This window comes from Salminus brasiliensis, chromosome 4, assembly GCF_030463535.1.
Source record: "Salminus brasiliensis chromosome 4, fSalBra1.hap2, whole genome shotgun sequence".
NCBI classification, from domain to species: Eukaryota; Metazoa; Chordata; class Actinopteri; order Characiformes; family Bryconidae; genus Salminus; species Salminus brasiliensis.
In genome coordinates this window covers 5,292,527-5,311,240 of record NC_132881.1, presented here as the reverse complement: position 1 = coordinate 5,311,240, position 18,714 = coordinate 5,292,527, and the positions used below count along the sequence as shown (strand labels likewise).

The 18,714-nt window shown below is 36.6% G+C and overlaps 1 protein-coding gene across 1 annotated transcript; it reads left to right on the top strand.

Annotated features, from left to right (window-relative positions):
- The first annotated feature begins 13,809 nt into the window (after positions 1-13,809).
- Positions 13,810-17,364, top strand: LOC140553983 (calcium/manganese antiporter SLC30A10-like). Its single transcript, XM_072676780.1, has 4 exons — positions 13,810-14,281; positions 15,565-15,636; positions 15,758-15,997; positions 16,931-17,364. The coding sequence occupies exons 1-4, from the start codon at positions 13,810-13,812 to the stop codon at positions 17,362-17,364; spliced, it is 1,218 nt and encodes a 405-aa protein (XP_072532881.1).
- The last annotated feature ends 1,350 nt before the right edge of the window (positions 17,365-18,714 follow it).

Genomic DNA, 18,714 nt, shown 5'->3' with positions numbered 1-18,714 from the left:
GGGGGTCTCTGTCAGTGACGACGCGAGGACCCGTATGTACTCGGAACGCCTGGGAGTCGATTCCGTAAAGAAAAAAGAGTCGACTCACGATTCCAAATCGTTTCAGTGTTATTATAGTGGCAGGAGTTGTAGTAAATGTGTTGTATACAACACTAGTGTGCGTAGACAATAAAATACACAGTAAAAATATTCACACATTTTCACGATGCGCGATATTCATCACGATACATGTAGCTAATCATGTAAGGTAAAAACTACCATTTAGATACTGTTCAGGACATCTGCTGCACTTCATCTCATTAAACCTGTCTAATTACACTGTCTGTAATGAAAGGTGCTGTTGGTCAGTCTTCTTTAAGCACTGACAATATCCTCGATATAACAAAATCCATCACAATATGATCAAATATCGTCATATTGCCCAGCCCCACTCCAACAGTAGCTTCCCTTCTTAGTGAGTAAGTCACTTATTTAAGGTGCAAAAACTGCCAATACAGGACGTTTGGTTCAACGTTCATAATCTGCAATAGAATGACACTGACAATCGAAAGGGAGGCTCTGGAGAGGCTGCACAGGGCCTTAAGGTCACAGTGCCCAAAGATGAGCTTCTACTAGAGAGGCCTGACCCATTTCAGTCAGCTGTGTCATGCTACAGTTAGGCCGTCTGTTTCATTAGCTTCATTTTTGGTGCAGAAAATAATTTCAAAATTACCTGAAAATGACTGATTCTTTTTTTGTGTGTGATGTAAGGTATTACTTTGGGTCTAAAATTTGTTTATATATATATATATATATATATACTGTAATAAAAGCCACCGCTGCAGCAACAAATCAATGGGTGAAATTTCTCCCCTCTAAGATACTCCACCATCTACTGTGAGTGGTATTATTGAGAAGCGGAAGCATTTAGGAACCACAGGAACTCAGCCACCAAGTGTCGGACCATCTAAAGTTACAGAGTGGGGTCAGGGCCGAGTGCTGAGCTCAGAGAGTAGGGCAGTATAGTCTCCAACGCTCTGCTGACTCAATAACTGCAGAGCTCCAGACCTCCTCTGGCATTAACATCAGCTCAAGGCATGAGCTTCCATGGCAGAACAGCTGCATGCATGCCTTTCATCATCAATCGTGTAACACACAAAGCAGGGACCAACTCCTTACACATACACACACACACACACACACATATATATATATATTCTATATATAGAATTGTTTAGTATTTACAGATCAACAAATTGTATAAATGTACCGATACAGTTCTCACAGAGATTGTGAAATTCACCAGTGTTTACTGGGGATTTGTTCAGTTTATGAGGACAGTGGGGTCCATCATTGTAAGAGCAGAGCTGTGAACAGTTCTGCTCTTTAAAAACACATCTTGAATCTAAGGTAGACTTCTTTTATTTAAAGAAAATTCTTGGAAATTGGAAAATGAGGCCCATTGTGTTTATACATATTGCACTGTAGAGTTGTTGCCTCAAGGCAGCATACACCAAAAACAACCCCCACACACTATTTTAATAATCAGATCTATTTTTATTGAAAAAAATCTTAACACTGTTCTCATAATATGTGCAACAGAGGTGTAAAAAGAGTCAAAACAATAAAAACACAAAGAGGTAGTTCACACACACACACACACACTTCAGGGCACAGTGTGTGCAAAAACTCCTCAGTGTGGGCAGGGTCATGACACACAGTTATGAAGTTGATCTCCAACTGAAGAAGACCACCAGCCTTATCTGCCTGTGTGCAGCCCACACGGTTTATCAGCGAGTGGGTTTATCTGGACAGGCAAATGTCTGGTTAGCGCCCGCTAACAATTACCGAGAGTGGAACGGACCGCAGGCAGGCCACAGCCTACTTAGCAAGAAAGAACACTGGAGGATAAGAGAATGGAGGACCCACAGCAGTATGAAGGAGACTCTATGGAACAAGAACTCTTCTACTCTTTTGGAAAGGCCTTACATTGGATGTTGGGACATTGCTGTTAGGATTTGATTGCATTCAGCTCCAAAAAAAAAAAAAAAAGCTGTAATAAGGTCATTACTGATGTTGGATGGTTAGTTCTGTCACTCCAACTCATCCCAGAGGTATCAGGTTGGAGCTCCATCACTGTCATTGCTTCCAAGATTGTCCATTGTTCAATATATCTAATATATTTGAAGCATGACCTGCAAATGAAAGGTCAGCTCATGGACGGCAGATGGCGCTACATGACTTTTGAGTGGAGGACTTGCAACACAGGATCACAGAATGTGGTCTATTAGTCTGAGCTATTAGTTATTAGTCTGTATGTTTATCAGGCAGTATTTCTGATGTTAGAGGGTTTATAACAGACAACAGACTCTTTAAGGCTTTGAGTGTGGTGGGTTTCCAGGTTTCAGCTCAAGAAACGGAATAATAATAAAGGTTTTTTTGTAAGCAAAGCTTTCACCTCAAACTACATGTTTTCTTGATTGTCTGATTCAGCAGACTTAAACAAAACAACCTAAGTACGCCACTTTTCTGTGTAATTTCTATGCATTTAATTAAACATAAATTTATTGTATATTATAACTTTTATACATGCCGCCTGTTTGTTCCTCCAAGTCTGTTCGAATCCGCAAATACACAGTGACAGTGCTTTCGGTTATGTAAAAGTGTGTTTTCTGAATTAGATGTTTAACATTTTTGTCAATTACAAAATCAACAGGATATTGCACTCTTCTGCAAACGATTTGTGTACTGTGTGTAGTCTGTTTGTTTTCTATATTGTGCCCTCACAAAACAACAATTTAATCAAGAAGAAAACTCTCAGAAAGTTCAGACTATGATTGAAAGTACTGAGGCTGAAGCCAGAACACCAAACCTGGCCCACATTCTGCATCTATTCACTTTAAACTATACCAAGAGACATGGGTCAGATGCTGTTGACCATACCCTGGCTTATGGGGGTTACTTTAAAATGCGTTTGATTATAGATTACCAGATTACCCATTGTAACTGTAATTGTAACACAATTTAAAGGATTACTATATTAAAGTATTGAATATTCAAACATTTATCTGGATGAACCAGCTTAGACCAGAATGACCAGCCTAAAATGGTCTAAGCTGGTTTATGCTTGTCTGGTTTGCTGGTGACCAGCTATACAGGTGCATGCTGCTGGAAATTATGTGAGAAAGTAAAAAAAAAAAAAAAAAGTAATTGTGATTTAATGCTATTAGTACTCAAATATTATTATTATTACACAAATGCTGAAGTACTACTCTTTCAAAGATACACACACACACACACACACACACACACATATATATATATATATATATATATATATATATATATATATATATATATATATATATATATCAATATATGTCAGTTACTTTCCAACCCTGACCAATGCATATTTGTTGTTTTACTGATCCATTTCTGTTGAAGACACGTGAAACACACTACTGCTACTATCTAAGGTAACCCTATACCCTAAACAGATCCATTTTAAAGAGTCCTATACAAGATGCTGTCCATTATAGAGAAGAACCATTTTATAAGACAACGTACCGCTAAAGCATTCTAGTGGTTCTCTGGGTTTAAGTCATGGATTTTAAGATTATTTTGCTGTTTTAAGCTCTTAATCTTTTGGCTCCTTTGTACCTCTCTGAATGCCTGACAGTATATGCTCTAAATCATTTTCTAAGATCATAAAATTCTGGGTTCCTAAATGTTCCAAAAATGAAGTATAAACAAATTGTGGGAACCGCTTTTTGCCACCTTTAGCAAAAGTTACTCATCAGACAACTACTAAAAGTGTTAAAACGCAACTAAAAACAAATCAATTTAGAATTAGATCGCCGTTTTCACAGACATGATTGGTTTATTTTATAAATATTTAGTTTTATTTATATTCTGTATTTATCTTTTTTATATGTGTATCATCTCTTTTTGTATATTGTTCAGTTTCATCTGTATTTTAATTTCATATTTAATTAATATTTTTAATTAATAATAAATAATACTATTATCAGTTTCTTACTTTGATTCTTTGATGAAGTTTTACATTAGTTCATGCTCTTTTCTCTTTTAGTTTTATATATATATATATATATAATTTTTATATATATATATATATATATATATATATATATATATATATATATATATATATATTATCATTGTTGTTATCAGTATTATATATTTAACAACTGCATTTTGTAAAGAACTCTTAACTTTTGTTAAGACTGGCTCCACTCATACACTTAAGTATGAGTGTAGCCACTGGAATACTACCAAATTCCATCACCCGAATCCGTCCAGCTTCATTCGGTGCAGCATGTGGCTCAGATTTGGCACATCTCAAAGTTTATATCTCAAAAAAGTCATAAAAGAAAATTTTGGAATAGCTTAAATAGCTCAAATAGTCATCTTATATTCAGCTTTATCTGAGACGTTTGCAGAAGCAGCAAACATTTTTCCATTTATATATTTTTTTATGATTTGATATGAAAATCCAGAGCTATAGTTGCGGATGTCAATCAGTGTCCTACATAATAAGTTACCGATTGCAGCTGATACCCTGCTCCTGACCGAACATTTATTTTGATTGCATCTCTGATAACCAAGATTTATCAGATAATACTTTCAAAAAACGTCAGCTCAAACGTCAAGTGTATATACACCTGAATAAACATAGTTACACCAGATTTAATGGTCTACACAGTGAGATACCTTTTGTTGTATTTTACTTTGAGGCAAAAAATAAAAATAAATAAATTGGTTGGGTTTCTTAAACTTTCTGCAGCCAGGGACCCCTTCCAGTGTGAAACCCCAACTGATCTAGTTAATGAATACAATCCAACAGTCAAAATTTTAGGCAAATTTGATGGGAGCAAGAGCTCTTCTCCAGTGTTGTTCACTTTTCAGCTGTTTCAGAGTGTTTTAAGGTCATCAAATCATGGCATCTTCAACGTCTCAAATATGAATTACAAAATGATTGGTGAAACAGCTTTTTGCCACCATAACTCTGGAACACTTTCACTTCCTCCAGTGATTTTTTTTATTTTTTAGCATTTTGTATCTACTGAGAAACCAGAAAGCCTTATTTCACACAAAGGAATACTCAGTAACTATTCTTACTGAAATCAGACCTAATGTTGTTGTCACTGTACTTGAAATTTAGCCTATTTTAGTTGATTTACTACATGGCAAGGGTAGTGACATTGATGGATGCCTCGTAGCAAGTTTCTTTTAGCTCTTAAGTAATTTCATTGTGATAAAAAGAATCTTTTTTTAATTGTTGTAATTGCATTTCTTAACAATAACATATAACAAGCAGTAAAAACATTAAAACCATTCATTAATGAATGAAGTAAACTAAATAAAAATTAAATATATTCATAGGTGTACACATTGTGTTTTCAAGACCATATATGTATACATTATATATATATATATATATATATATATATATATATACACTTGCTGATATGCAAAATGTTTGACAAAAAATGTATCTTGTTCACATTGTGCAAAATGCTCTTATCTATGATTATATTAATTTAACTGTCATTATACTAATACAGGGTTGTGCAGTACAACAAAACACTGTCTGCAAGTCTCCAGTGCAGAACAGAAATAGGTATAGTTATATTATGATTATATCAGCATACCTGAGCAGTAGAACAGTCTTATATGGTGGTTCAGTGACTTTTATCAATAATTTCTAAACAGTTCAAGAAGGTATATAGTTTGTTACTCCCAAGGTTTCTTCCTCAAGCTCTGAGGGAGTTTTTCCTGGCCACTGTCACCTCTGGCGGCTCACTGTGGGTCTTTATGTTGTTTTTGTCAGACCTATCACATTTTGCACTAATTCGAGAGCATACAAAACATGTGATTAAATGTCATGCAGGCACTTTTGATCATTAAATTACCAAAACTATATTTTACTTAACTTTTTAATGATAAACCAGCAATATTTTTAAATCAGCAATAAGAGCATTCTGATTACTATATTGTATCTTGCATGGCTTGGCTCTGGTCAACCTACTTGTATAATATGACACCAGTTTATAGTGGGTGAATGTGCTGTGTTTGATTTGTGTGTGTGTGTATTAGCATTAGCCTCCGCTCGGTTCTAAATGTGCTCTTCAGTGCTGGTTAAAAACCAGAGAAAGGGGAGCGGTTCTCTCGCTGGTAAAACAGCGTTTCAGTAATAGTTTTATAAAGGTTCAGATGTTATTGTCTGTTTTCATGTTACACTGTAAAACAGCTCCACACTGCAGACGCTCCTTTATATACCTTCTAAGAATGCCCGCACTGCAGCTGGCTGGGAATAATGTCCATTAATGGTGAAGTGAGGACACCAGATAAAGCTCTGAGCACCGTGGTTAAAACAAAGACTAGATATGGTTAAAAAATAGCTGATACACAATTCATTAAAATATGTCTAAATAGACCCAGATCCCGATCCACTATCCAGGACAGCCTTAGAAAGCACTGAAGGGGCAAAACCATTCAGAAACCTTTATTCTAATTCTACAGTGTATAAAAATGCATCAGATTTTCCTAAAAAACAAATCATGTTGAAATACTACAGTGATCGTGTTTGTGTTTCTAAGAATTTCAAAGTTTCTACATTCAGCAGGTTTAAAAGTAGTCTCATCTATGTTTCCATCCACAGATATTCTCTATTAAATCCTAATTGTTTTTCAAATTAAATTGCTGTTTTATTACCTATACATATATGTCATTAACATTAAAAAAGCGTAATGTTTTTATAGCACCTTTAGTTTTATGTTTTAACAGCGTTTGTGATATGAAGTTCAAAGCACGGTGTAATTATTTACAGTAACATGAGGACATGACTTTTAACATCCACCAACTAATTTATTAAATAATTAATTTAATGATTAATATAATAATTGAATTGTGTAGCAAGTTCTGGGTGTTAACTGTGCAATATGTAGTACAGTCACCGTAGGACTGGGGGAATATTTGGGGGAACATGGTACACACCGATAGAACCTAACTAAGCTAAACTACAGTGAAATGAACAACAGCTCATAGTTGATACATGTAGTAACATAACTCATACATGAACTTTATATTTGGAGTAATTTTAATGAAATTAATTCCAGAATAGCAGCAAGTTATAGGTTTACTTCCCTGCTTAAATGAATGTCATTACAAAATTTTTTTAAAAATAAGAACTAAATATTTTTAATAATAATAAAACTAACTAATGAATGAGTATTCACTATTCAGGACAGTCTTAGAAAGCACCGAAGGGGCAATTCAGAAACCTTTATTCTAATTCTACAGTGTAAACAAAATGCATCAGATTTTCCCAAATTAAAAGACAAATCATGTTGAAATATTACTGAAATACGTGTCTGAAATACTACAGTGACTGTCTGTCTGTGTTTCTAAGAATTTCAAAGTTCAAAAATAAGAAAGGTTTTATTAAACATTTTAATAAAACTAATTGTAATGAATGAGCTTAACCAGGGAAGTAAACCTATTACTGTGTGATATCTCTGAATTAGTTTAATTAAACAAATTTAATTAGCAAGTACACAATTATTGTATGTTTTACAACATCCCAAACTCATCTAAAAATATCTGTGGTTTCATTAAAGTACTACAGTATACTTCAGAAAAGGAAATGATTTCGGTGTAAACATCATATTACACTGTTACAAGTATAAGATCATTAAGGAACTTTCGAAGGTTGTTCAGTTTGAAACTGTGGAAGAACCTTGTAGGGTGCTTTGAGAAACCTTCAAGGCATTTTTTTGTTTCCTAAAAAACATTTCTTGAAGGTTGCTAAAAGCACCTTAAGAGTACAATTCCTCAAGGACCTTATACTTTTAACAGTGTATATCAATTAATATTTTTCTTATTAAATAAAGGTTCAGAACCTGATAAAATTGCTTGTGTTGTGTAGTATTTTACCATGTTTTTTTTTCACTTTAATACCTAGAACCTACTGGGCATCTCAGTTTATTTTAAACTGTTCTGAAGCCTTCATGTTACCTAAGATAATTACACAGATTTTGGAGACTTCACATTTGCCCAGTTAATATCTAGGACAGCTGGGTGTGTTTTAGTTAGAATGTCTGTGAACTTGCCTTCATGTAACCCAAACTAACTGAGTATATTAGAGTTAATATATATATATATATAATGGTTAATACACATCACTTGAAGCATTATCCAGAAGGAATTTGCCCTTACAGAATACCAAACATAGTCTAAATGTCAAACAGACTGCTGAGTTCCATTCACATTGAGTGCTGTTATCTAAATAAGACACAATCTGTCAGATAGCCCCTGGTCAAATATTAAATAGTAATTGCGAATGTGAATTTTTATGATTTGCTGTATCATGCTTTCTTTAAATCAAAGAATACAGCATCTGCCACACCCATTTCACCTTTTCACCCTATGAACCTCCAAAACCTTCCAACTCTCTTTACTGATTGGAAGAAGAGAAAATGGTCCAAAGTGTAAAAATACCACCCACAGTTGATCGGAGGGAAGAAACTGTAACTCCTGTTACAGTACCATGCTGGAATTCACAAATGTCTGTAAATACAGACTGCATGGCTAGGTGCTTGTTTTTATATACCTGTGCCAATGAGATTGGATCAAACATCTACAATAATGAATAGAAAATGTCAAATACATTAATAGAAAAAGTCAAAGTTTAGAAAGTAACAGTAAAGGTTTTGTATGTGTTTATTAGTAAAGACAGATTAGACCCACTGATATTCAGGTTTTTGTCCTCACAATAGGCTATATATTGTCATGGTTTATTTTTGAGGGATTAGGCTGAAGCTTCAGGAAAGCATGAGCAACCTTCCTCTTTATAAATACTTTTAGAATACTTTAAGAAAAGTGTGCAGTCATCTGGAGGACAGCAGTCCTCCACACCCCCTCCAGATACAATCAAACAGAGCTAACATCTATTAATGTCCAACACAAAGCTATGTTTGGTATATGCTGGTGTGGTTTTAGTCAATGGTTCCTGAAGGAGTGCTCTTCTAAGATCTGCCACATGACCACCATGTACAACAGGAACTTTTGCACACCCTTTAAAAAAAAAACCTATATATATATATATATATATATATATATATATATATATATATATATATATAATTTTTTTTTTTCCCCCACCCCTCCCCACCCCATTTGACTGCGACAGACCATTAGAGAAGATTTAAAAGACTCTGGAGTAGTGATACACGGTTCTACTGTGCAGAAACACCTGCACCACATGAGCGGTGCCAAAGATGTTGGGCCCTGTGAAAAGATATTACATGGGGCCCCACAACTCTAACACTTTTAAATCATTGGCCTTATCCCTAAATACCCCTGCACAGTACTAAATGCATAGCTACATAGTTGTTTCATTTTCATGTAGTTGTGGTTTAAAAAATCTTTATTTGTAACAGGAGAATATTTATATTTTTCTATAATTATTTAATGTTTCGCTTTAATGTTCACGCCTTTGTTCGTGTCTTCTAGACTCTTTCAATGATAAAATCAATGGGTTTTGTGAATTTGCAATTGAGGTTTTCTATGCATGCTAATGGTGTTCAATGGGATAAGCCATTAGCCATAACCTACCCTCTTACAGTTCTGCTGGAAAAATAGTTTGAAGAAAATAGTTTCTGCTTAGAGTCTGACGGACTACAAAATTTGGCTCATCAATATATGCAGTGTACTATACCCCCTATACCCGCTATGAAATGGGCCTGACTGCCAGTTATGGTTGTCATTTCTGTTCAAGGTATATATCAGGCACTTTTTTACATGGGGTTTTGGGAATGTGAGGTTGCTGCAGACTTTACAAAAAGAGGTTTGTAGACGCTACTATGACGAATTTGTTCAATTTCAATTCTGAGCCAAACCCTTTGTTTATTAAATGATGGTGAAGCCTTTACAGTTCACCATAAAACTCTATTCTCTGGGTTCACTGCAGCTAAAAAGTCAATTACTCAGGTTTGGTTTACCCCCAATTTTGATATACAGAGATTCTGGTTCCTCAGTCTCGGTAGAATTGTGACTCTTGAAGGCATGACTGCAAGGTTACAAAAATTCTCAGCCCAAGCCCGAGTTGTTTGGTGCTGGGATTTATTTAACCTTGCAGTCATGCCTTCAAGAGTCATAAATACCATCTGCTATTGACAACTGTTTCTATATGTATAACATTCAAGGTTTCAGTGTTGATATTTGATCAATTAAATTTTCCAAACTTTCTTTCAGAGTTTAAATCCCTGTGTGAGCTTAAAAGGAGCACTTTTACGACGGCTTGACGTAAATATTCTAAAACTTGTGATGATGAACTGGTCATTATCTGAAGTAATGTACAGCATCTCTCCTGTATTTCTAATCTAGATGTGATGTTTGAAAAGATAAAAGCTCAGCTGAATTTTTAATTAATTTAGAGGTTTATCTGTATATTAACAGCCATGCCATTGTGCCAAGTCCCACGTTACATAAAGACCCTTCTCATTCAGTTTGAGCTGAATTCAGGAGCAAGAATCACAGAATTCTCAGACGTCTAAACAACCTTTCACATTACAAATAAATAAAAAATGTCTGAAAGCACTCGTTTGTTGCTGCTAGAGTCTTCCTATGTAGCTTGTTATGTAGATCTGCTACAGACGTACATGCAATATTAGTGTGTAGAGGTCATATTGTTGGGTGTTGGGAGATTTAGACATTCTTGATGACTTTCCCTCAAGACTATATGAAATTTAAAAGCTATAATATATATATAAATATATATATATATATATATATATATAAGCTCAATTCTAAAAAGTTAAGAAAGCAAACATAATAGAAAAATACATATAGATTTCTAATTTCCAATTTGCATTCTCAAGGCCCCACCTTATCACACAAGGGGGCACTGGGGGGTTGCACTGGGGGGTTGATGTCCTAACTGATGACCATGGCTACCACTTACAAATCTTACCTTATATGGTAAAGTAATGCATGTTAATGTTATGGACATTCTAACAGGCTCTATCTCTGAAAATATGGTTTGCATTGTCTACATTATAGATGATAAATTATATTAATTCGGTGTTAACCATATCTGGGAGCTCTCTCTTATTATAGCTTTCACTTCAGCTCTCATTTGATTGGTCATTGTTGTGGTAACCAGCAGTCTAAACGGTGAGTCACTTCACTATTACCTTGGCACACAACAGGTTTTGTTGGCGGGTTTGTTGTTGGAAGCTGGAATGCTTCCGAAACATCAGGCCACAATCAAACAATGCCAATAGCGTCACAGGACAGAGATTATCTACTTATCTAAAATCTATTAATGCGGAAGGGTTAACAATCTTTTCTTCATACTTATGCGCGTCTTCTTTCACGTCATTACCACAAGGGATTATTAGCCCATCACCCCTCTATCACGTTTAACGGACTGTTTTATTTTGTATATTTCTGTCACGTGGTAGGTCTGTGACTTCCATATCAACACCATATTAATAGCATAGTGCCTTGTGGTGAACTGGTGGTGCCATTCATAAAAGCTGCTTTCACTGCTGCAACAGAATGTTGAACTAAATATTGTTCTTTAACATTTTATACGTCTAAAACTTCTGCATCGATATTCACAGCAGCATGCTAAGGTTTGGGCACCCCCGGTCAAAATGTGTGTAACTGTAAATAGTTAAGCAAATTGGTTTTACATCTTAAAAATGTAAATGTAAAACCAAATTAGGGCTGGGCAATAAGGTAAAAATACTATATAATGATATTTAAAGGCTTTTTTCACAATACACTAAATTTATCACAATACATGCAATCACTTACTAAAAACATCAGTAACGACAGATCCTTATAAACTACTATTTAGATACGCCTCCCTCTACTGAATACAGTGATTTATATTCAACATATGCTGCTCTTCATCAAATTAAACCAGTCTAACTGCACGGTTAGTAATGATACCTGCAGCTGATCAGTGTTTATTAAGCACTAACAGTTTCTTTAATATGCTTACAACAGCATATTATCACCATAACAAAATATATCACAATATGATAAAATATTGGCATATTGCCCAGCTCTAAACCAAATTATTCTTTATATTCTTTATATTTTAGGAATTAGATATTTTTATTTATCCTTTTCAGTTCTTTCATATCAAAAAAGGTCTCAAAGCACCCTCTTTGCATCACTTAGCTGCTACTAAAACTTCAGTTTTGTTACTTCCTTGCAAAACTCTTCTAGTTCTATGATGTTTTTGGACTGTCTTGCAACACTGCTCTTTTACAATTTTTGATAAAGGGGTTTCTTCTAGTTTTCTTCTGAGGAGTATTGTTTGGCAGAATTGTTTGAATTGCGGAGCCCGGTGTAATATCTTTTCACAAGTCCTAAGTAGAACAGTAGAATTGTGAACCACCACTCCAGAGCCTGCTAAATTGTCCTCAAGGTCTTTTGCAGTCAAATAGGTGTTTTGAAGTTCATGCCCAGTTTTTTTTTTTTAGGTCTCTTGGTCTTTGCGACCGCAACTTGTCCTCCACTGTTCTTGTTAACGACCATTTCTTTGTTATATATTACGAACTAGGAAACAGCTACCTGAAAGCACTTTATCTACGTAAGCCTTGTTCTTTTCCTGCTTTGTGGACATAAAATATATTAATGCTCAGAATGCTGGGCTGCTGCTTAGAGGAGCCCATGGTTGCTGATTGCTGGGATTGTTTGGAAATCAATTTGCAATTGAGGTGCTTATGGTGTTTTATGGGATAAGCCACTACCTTCTCACAGTTTGGCTGGTTTGATATATCAGCCTTGAATACAAAGTAGTGACATTCAAAAGCCGATACGTAGTTACGTAGGACGCTGAGCGATTACTACATATTTTAGTGTACTATGCTGCAGCAAGCTAAGGGCATACAAGGCCAGGTACTGTAAGTGAATTGAGTCGAAATGTACTTTGTAGCATACGCATCAAGCCATATAACTTAATAAGACACTCCTCTCTTTGAATGAGCCTTATTAATGTTATATAGCCTTTGGAATTGGTCCAGAAATCTGAATTATTGGTCATTATTGCAAGGAATGTGCTCTGCTGGAACCGCATTGATGTCAGTTCCAATGTCCCCAATAACCTTAGCATTCGATTTTACATCTGCAGCGCTAATCAAAAATATGTACAAGCCTTTAGATGCAAACCTATGCCTCATCATTATTTATACATTTATAATTACACAATTTGCACAAATATCACAATGACTTATCCAAGCACAAAGTCCTGTGGTTTACTGACAGTGGCAACAGGCCATGACACTTCGTCTGATAGAAGCTACTAACTTGAAAGGAAGCCGCCCTCATGAATACATGGAAAAAGTAGCAGTTTTTATACTCTGTGAAAACACTAGTTATCACAAGCTACAGCAATGTCCTGTGAACAAGTAGCTTAGGTTCCTGTTCATCTGCACCACAACACTGCATATCAACTATTACAGATAAGAAAAGATAACGGTAGCTGATACAGTAGATACAGTAAATGTCAATCATTCACCTCTTGTCTGTGTGTATCACTTAAACTTTGGCTAAACTAGGTTACATAATGCCACTTTCAAAAGCGAGTGGTCTGTATCGGTTAACCTTGACACACGATTGGCTGGACTCTTGTCAATACCCGTGGCCTCTGTTTTTTATTCGGGGGTTTACAATCCAAGAAATGACAGATAAAACTAATCGGTAGGTGAGCTCACAAGTCATACCACAAGTTCCTTGAGCCACTGGACAGTTTTCATCTTCTCGAGCAGTTGAACAGCAGAACAGGCAGAAATGGGTCGCTACACCGGGAAGAGCTGTCGCTTGATTTCCATGCTGGGGATCATGTCGCTGTTCTTTTCAGCAGAAATAGTTGCAGGATACATCGGGAACTCCATTGCACTCATCTCGGACTCCTTCAACATGCTGTCAGACATCATATCCCTCTCTGTGGGCTTGTTAGCCACCCGTGTCAGGCGACGTAACGGGTCAAGGCGCTTCACTTATGGCTTGGCCCGGGTTGAAGTCGTAGGTGCGCTTGCCAACGCAGTGTTCCTGGCCGCACTTTGCTTCTCCATCTCTGTGCAGGCACTGAAGCGACTCGTTCAGCCAGAGCGCATTGACAACCCAGTGCTGGTGCTGATCGTCGGCTCAGTAGGTCTGGGCATTAACATCGTGGGACTTCTTATCTTCCAAGATTGCCGGTGGCTGTGCAGGAGAAATAGACAGCAATCTCCGCAGGAACCAAACACAGATGGAGAAACAGGTGCTGCTAATTTAAAGTTTAAAACACATACACTGTAAATTTGCATGACATAAATCTGCATTCAGTGTTAAGCCTAAGACTCAGTGGTTATTTACTTGATTTACACTAGCATATTTGCTGTGTATTTCACCACTCTCAAAGATACAAGGCTGTTGAAAATAAAAATAGAGCTATAAAATATTGACACAGGCAAGATTAAATAGAATGTTAGAACTATATGTCTTCACTTCAAGTATTTCAATTAGGGGAAAATGTTGGAAACTTTCAGAATATCATGAAATCAGCTTAGTAATCTTGGTAGAGACGGTCTTAATATAATGTCAGCGATCTGTGTTGTTTTTGGGCTGCTGCTTAGAAGAGCCCATGCCTGCTGATTGTTGATTGTCAGGAAATCAATTTGCAATTGAGGTTCTCCAAGCGTGCTTATGGTGTTTTTAATGGGATAAGCCACCACTCTCTCGCAGTTTGGCTGGTTTAATATTCCAGCCTTGAATACAAAGTAGTGGCATTTAAAAGCCAATACATATTTAGGTAGGACGCAGAGTGATTACTATATATATGTCAGCCATTGGTGTTGTAGGGGTGTCTGCCACATGGCATCCATTCCTAGTCTAATCCATCTTCATATGTAGCAAATGGACCACTGTTTTTGGCCATAGGTTCAAAGGAAAGTAACACTGAGCTCAATATGGGGCAAATGTGTTTCCAGAAATACTGTTAGGACTGTAAGAGGCGTAAGAAGGTTATTTATCAGAGATCTTCAGAACATTTACTATTTTTATTACATTATAACAATAATAATACTTGTTAACTTCACATTAGATGTAAACCGTAACTGTACTGCATTTTACCCAACATATAGTTTTCTAAATAGAAGCATGTTTAGTCTATAATTCTACCATGTATTACATAAATGACCTAATTTATTTATCTTTATTTATTGGCATTATCTTTTTCACAATACTAACTTTGGTAACCAATTCAGATTGTTTTATTGGATGTAAAACGCTATACGAAATGTCGTCAACTTATCTTGGTTTATACACATTAACTGCCTGCTGTACAATTTAAGTTAGTTTTATCACACTTGAAATGATCCAACACAACATTTACCACCAGTAGAACAGAGGTCCACATCAGTGAGGCTGGTTGTAAATGCAATATCCACATATGTGGCACATATTGTCACCCAGATAACACTTTCACTTGAAATGCATTCATCTTAAACGCGTTGTCATTAAGAGTTAATGTGTGATTAACTTGACGCTTGTGTCTATCTACAGGTTATCAATCACAGATAGATTTAGAAGAAGCTGAGTCAAGTGAGGAAGAAGGTCAACCACTCAATATTAGAGGTACGCCCACCCCCATAGCTGTTGGTAAAATACTTGCTTTACAAACAATATCTAAACCAAGCTAAATTAGCACAGAACTTCTTATCCTTTACTCATTACAATATTCTTCCCCCCCGGCCAGGAGTGTTACTACATGTGCTGAACGATGCCATGGGATCATTAGTGGTTGTGGTGACCTCGACTCTGTTTCATGTGTGGCCTGTGAAGGAGAATGCACCCTGTACCTGGCAGTGCTATGTGGACCCCAGCCTGACGCTGGTGATGGTGGCAATCGTCATGTTCTCTGGGGCTCCTTTGGTCAAAGAGGCCACGTGTATATTGCTGCACATGATCCCTCGCGACGTAAACTTCACCAAAGTCTGTAAGTATGGAATGAGGATACATGTGACAAACGAAAAGGTTATAAAAAAAACCGAACAAAATAATAATGATAATAATAATAACAATCACCCAGTGAAAAAAATGTTCCAAGCACTTTGGTTTGTTCGGTTTACATTTCCGCCAACTGTCACTGGGTTCTCTAAATGAAAACGTCAAATCCATTATGTAAGTCTCTCAATCTTTAACAAAGGTCAGCATTACTAAGTGAGATTCACATCAACAAACTTTACATTTCTTAATAGACCTGATCCAGGTAGCTTCACATTTATGAATTTTATACTTAACCTTAAACTGGCGTTGCCAGATATGTAGACATCAGATATCAGCCCACAATTACACTAATTACACAAATTTAACCACCACATATGACGAACCTTGCTGATTTGTGCAGGGTATAAAGATGACGTTGCTAAATTTATCATTAAATTCTAAAATGACAAATTCTTACAGCCAATTCTTATTTTAAATATTAAATATCATTAAATATCTCATTATTCAGAAGATCCAGTGACATTAAGGAAGAAATACACTTAGAGGAGTTTTTGAAGGGACCTTCACTTGCCGTCACTTTACCAAATTAGGGTCCTCACACTTACATCTCTTTATAAACATGATTTGTTATAGAATCAGTGGTTGTTCTAAGTGGATGTTCTATGAACCATTTGAAGCACCTTCATTATTTAGAGTGCAATGTGAGAACTATAGTCAATATTGAGTAACTAGCTAAATTAATTTGGTTTAAATCAAACCTGTTGGTAACAGCAATATTTTAGGACTTTGACTTCTACATGTTATTATTTGGAGTAAATGTCAATTCGTTAAACCTTAGTGCAGGTCTAGTTCACTTCACCAAACTCTAATAAATTTGTACTGATGCTTACAAACATCCTCTTTTCCTTCTTGTCTCTTGTAGTGGAGGATGTGTGCAGGCTCCCTTGTGTCCTCAGTATTCATGAGGCCCACATGTTCCAGCTCACGAAGGGTCGTTTCGTGGCCACCTTGCACGTCAGAGTGACACCCGAACTCCACAGCTCCCAATCTGGAGTCATAGCCCTCCACAGACAGATCAGAGAGGTCTTCCACAAGGTCCGGATCCACAGTGTGACCATTCAGTTGGAGTTAGGAGAAGGGGTCTTGCACGACTGCCGCTGCAGCACCCCCTGCCTGTCTCGGGCCTGTCTCAAAAACTCCTGCTGCCATGCTGATGTCCCAGCACTCTCAGTCTGTAAAGCAAACCTGCCTCTTTACTCAGGAGAACTCCCTGCAAACAAATATGATGAGAGTATGCTCAAAGAACAGAAGGCACAGCTGTCAAAGATGACGTGTGCTGCGGTCACAAAGTTTTAACTAATTTGTCACAGAGGTGGAAACATACTCTGTGGAAGCTTCTATTCGTTCTGTAGTTCAGGACCAGGTTTAAACTGGGGCTGGGAAGATGTTATTCCAAGATTAGCTTGAGCGCCACATGCACGTGGTGTTCGGCTGTGGTTTATAACGTATGCTTTTGGACTCGATGCTTCAAGCAGTTTTGCTAATCCTGGCTTCTTATGAATTTCTCATATTGTTAGACTTTCTCTCAAATAACAGGAGATGAAACATAAAGGGGACCCACAATTACAGACACTTTTGAAGCCTCTCTTGACTGAAAAAGCAGTATTTTTTCTATGTATGTAGCATATTTGTATGTATACACTTAGTGTTGTAGTTTTAGTACAGTTATGTTGGAGTTTGTAATGTATTGTTAATAGTACAGTCTTTCTCAAGAATGTTGTAAAAGTTGGGTGTGTTAATAAAAAACAAAGAAATGTTGAGCAGTGTGGTTGTTTTTCATCAATTCAGTCATTCAGTCAAGTACTACCGTTATTCACAAAACAGTATGTGCCCATAAAAAAATGTCTAGGTGTAAATATGAACCCAATTTACAAATCCAGTTGGTGGTTGGTGTAGTGTACTGGGGTTCAATCCCCGGCCGGGCTAGCACTTAATGCTACATTGCACAATTATTGTGCAAGACTCCTATCTTTAGATTCTCCTTCTTTATACTAAAACCTGGTTCATAAGTCAAATGAGTCAAATGCCATAAATTCAAGTAGTCTTAATGTAATATAATAATTAAAAAAATCTAAATGGTTCATTCTAAATCACATTTCTGAACTGAAAAAAAAACACACTAAAGACAACAGCTTCTCTGACTATAGAAGGGAGATAAATACCACTGATGTTGCTACTCTGGGCTCGGCACACTGCTGACTGCACTATGTAACTCCTTCCATCAGCAAGGGCATTAAAGATGAAACATGGCTGGGTCTTTCAGCATGACAATGATCCCAAGCACACTGCCAGGGCAACAAAAGAGTGGCTTCGTAAGAAGCATTTCAAGGTACTGGAGTGGCCTAGGCAGTCTCCAGATCTCAACCCCATAGAAAACCTTTGGAGGGAGTTGAAAGTCCATGTTGCCTGCCGACAGCCCCAAAACATCACTGCTCTAGAGGAGATCTGCATGGAGGAATGGGCCAACATACCAGCAACGGTGTGTGCCAACCTTGTGAAGACTTACAGAAAACATTTGACCTCTGTCATTGCCAACAAAGGATATATGACAAAGTATTGAGATGAACTTTTGTTATTGAGCAAATACTTATTTTCCACCATTATTTGCAAATAAATTCTTTAAAAATCAGACAATGTGATTTTCAG

Coding starts and splice junctions, on each gene's coding strand:
- LOC140553983 (XM_072676780.1), top strand. CDS start 13,810: ATGGGTCGCTACACCGGGAAGAGCTGTCGCTTGATTTCCATGCTGGGG. Junction 15,637..15,757: donor TCAACCACTCAATATTAGAG/GTACGCCCACCC, acceptor CCCCCCGGCCAG/GAGTGTTACTACATGTGCTG. Junction 15,998..16,930: donor CGTAAACTTCACCAAAGTCT/GTAAGTATGGAA, acceptor TGTCTCTTGTAG/TGGAGGATGTGTGCAGGCTC.